Raw genomic sequence first — 1,621 nt, forward strand, 5'->3', positions numbered from 1 at the left:
GGGGGGGACAGCCTCGATTCATTAAATAATTGAGGACAGCGACGGGACAGCAAGAGGACAGCCTTGACGTGGCCCATAGGCGTGGGCGTATCGACCCTCTGCAAGTCCTCATGGGCGTCCGCGCGCACTCGACGCACGGCCGCTCGCCCGCCCGCCCCCCAGGATGCATGAACGTGCCGCGAGCGGGAAGTCCTCGGCGAGACAGACAGGCTCAAGTGCGAGGCGGGGCGAGCTTTGCACGGCCACAAGCAAATACACAGGCACCACACCTCCACGCCCCTGACCTTTACCTCAGCGTCAAGCCCACCCTTCCTTGCCCTAGTCAACACAACCACATTGCAACCGTCTTGAATTTTTAGTGTTATTTTCCGAAATCATTTAATAGTAATTATAGACAGTTCCGCCAGTCTGTCTTACTCGAAGGTAAAAGATTCCCGTTTTGATAAAGAACGCCGGTTCCCAAATTTTTTAAAAAGTTTTATTTTAAATTGCCAGTCTATAGATGGCAGTATTGCTGCAACCGTGGCGTTGCAATCGCATAGCAATATACATCGCATTGCTAACTACCAAGTCGGGTGGAGGAAAAGAGAGGGGCACCAGCCATCCGGGCACGAGCATAGAAGAGAGCGAAAGTTTAGTCGGAGATTACATCTGTCTGCTGCACGGGCCGGGCCGAGATAAGATAAGAGAGATAAGCCCCTCTGTCGGTGAGTCAGGGCCGCGGGCGGGTGCGGTGGCTGCAGCGTTGGTGCCGCACCCGTCGTGATTTAAAACAAAACCACCCCTCTGAAACTGGCGGCGCGTTCGTTCACGCAAAACGCCGCAGCAGGAAACCCGAGTGTGGTGTGCAAACTGCACAAAGGGGTGTGTGTGAACGCTATTCACACAGTGGAGGCACAAGTAAGTGTGTGAATTTCAAAGGAAAATCCACACCTTTACTCCCATAAGTGTACTAATTGTCATTACCTCTCGCCACAATGTCAGTTGTTTCGCGAATGAGGTGGGAGCCCCTTGACTTTTCCACCCCATGCTATGGGATTATCCAGAAAGTTCGTCCGTCAATCGTCCTCTTGAACCTGCCAAGTTCAGCCTCTGCCAGCCCTCATAGCGCCTGGTAGGTAGGCAAGAGCCTGCTCGCAGTGCATGCGTGTGCTGCGGGGTGGCCTACCTCGAGTATCGCAGGCGCCGACCTCCCGCAATTTGCTGAATGTGAATCTTGGAAATAGTAACGGATGTGCTGTCTGGACGATCCCTAATGTGTGTGAGCCGAAATGACGCCCTGGTCGGTGTGTGCATGCCCTACAGAGCGCGCGCCGCTGCTGGCGCCGTGCAGCGTGGACGCGGACTGCGTGTCCAAGCACGGCCGCCACTCGGCCTGCAGCAACTACTGGTGCGAGTGCGCGGACGGCGCCGAGTACGACGCGGCCTTCAGCAAGAGCTGCCTGCTCTCCCGCACAGGCGAGTCGCACACTGATAGACCAAGTGTGCAATGACTGCAAGTTGAATTCTGTACTTGCAAGAAGTGTTCAACTCCGTACTAGGTGTACCGAGTGATTCAGAGAAGACGCACGTGCAGACGAGTTTGCCTACCCGCTCTGGGTAGGCAGACCTGCCCCCCCCC

At 55.5% G+C, this 1,621-nt stretch overlaps 1 protein-coding gene across 1 annotated transcript in view; it reads left to right on the forward strand.

Moving 5' to 3' along the window:
- Positions 1-1,256: 1,256 nt before the first annotated feature.
- LOC113212198 (tenascin) overlaps positions 1,257-1,621 on the forward strand; it is a gene marked incomplete in the record, with an annotated part of 16,280 nt that continues 15,915 nt past the window's right edge. Inside the window, 1 exon segment of the mRNA XM_052267648.1 lies at positions 1,257-1,458. Within this exon segment, the coding sequence (XP_052123608.1) occupies positions 1,272-1,458 (187 nt within the window).

Source organism: Frankliniella occidentalis, unplaced genomic scaffold, assembly GCF_000697945.3.
Source record: "Frankliniella occidentalis isolate FOCC.00 unplaced genomic scaffold, Focc_3.1 Scaffold56, whole genome shotgun sequence".
Taxonomy (NCBI): Eukaryota; Metazoa; Arthropoda; class Insecta; order Thysanoptera; family Thripidae; genus Frankliniella; species Frankliniella occidentalis.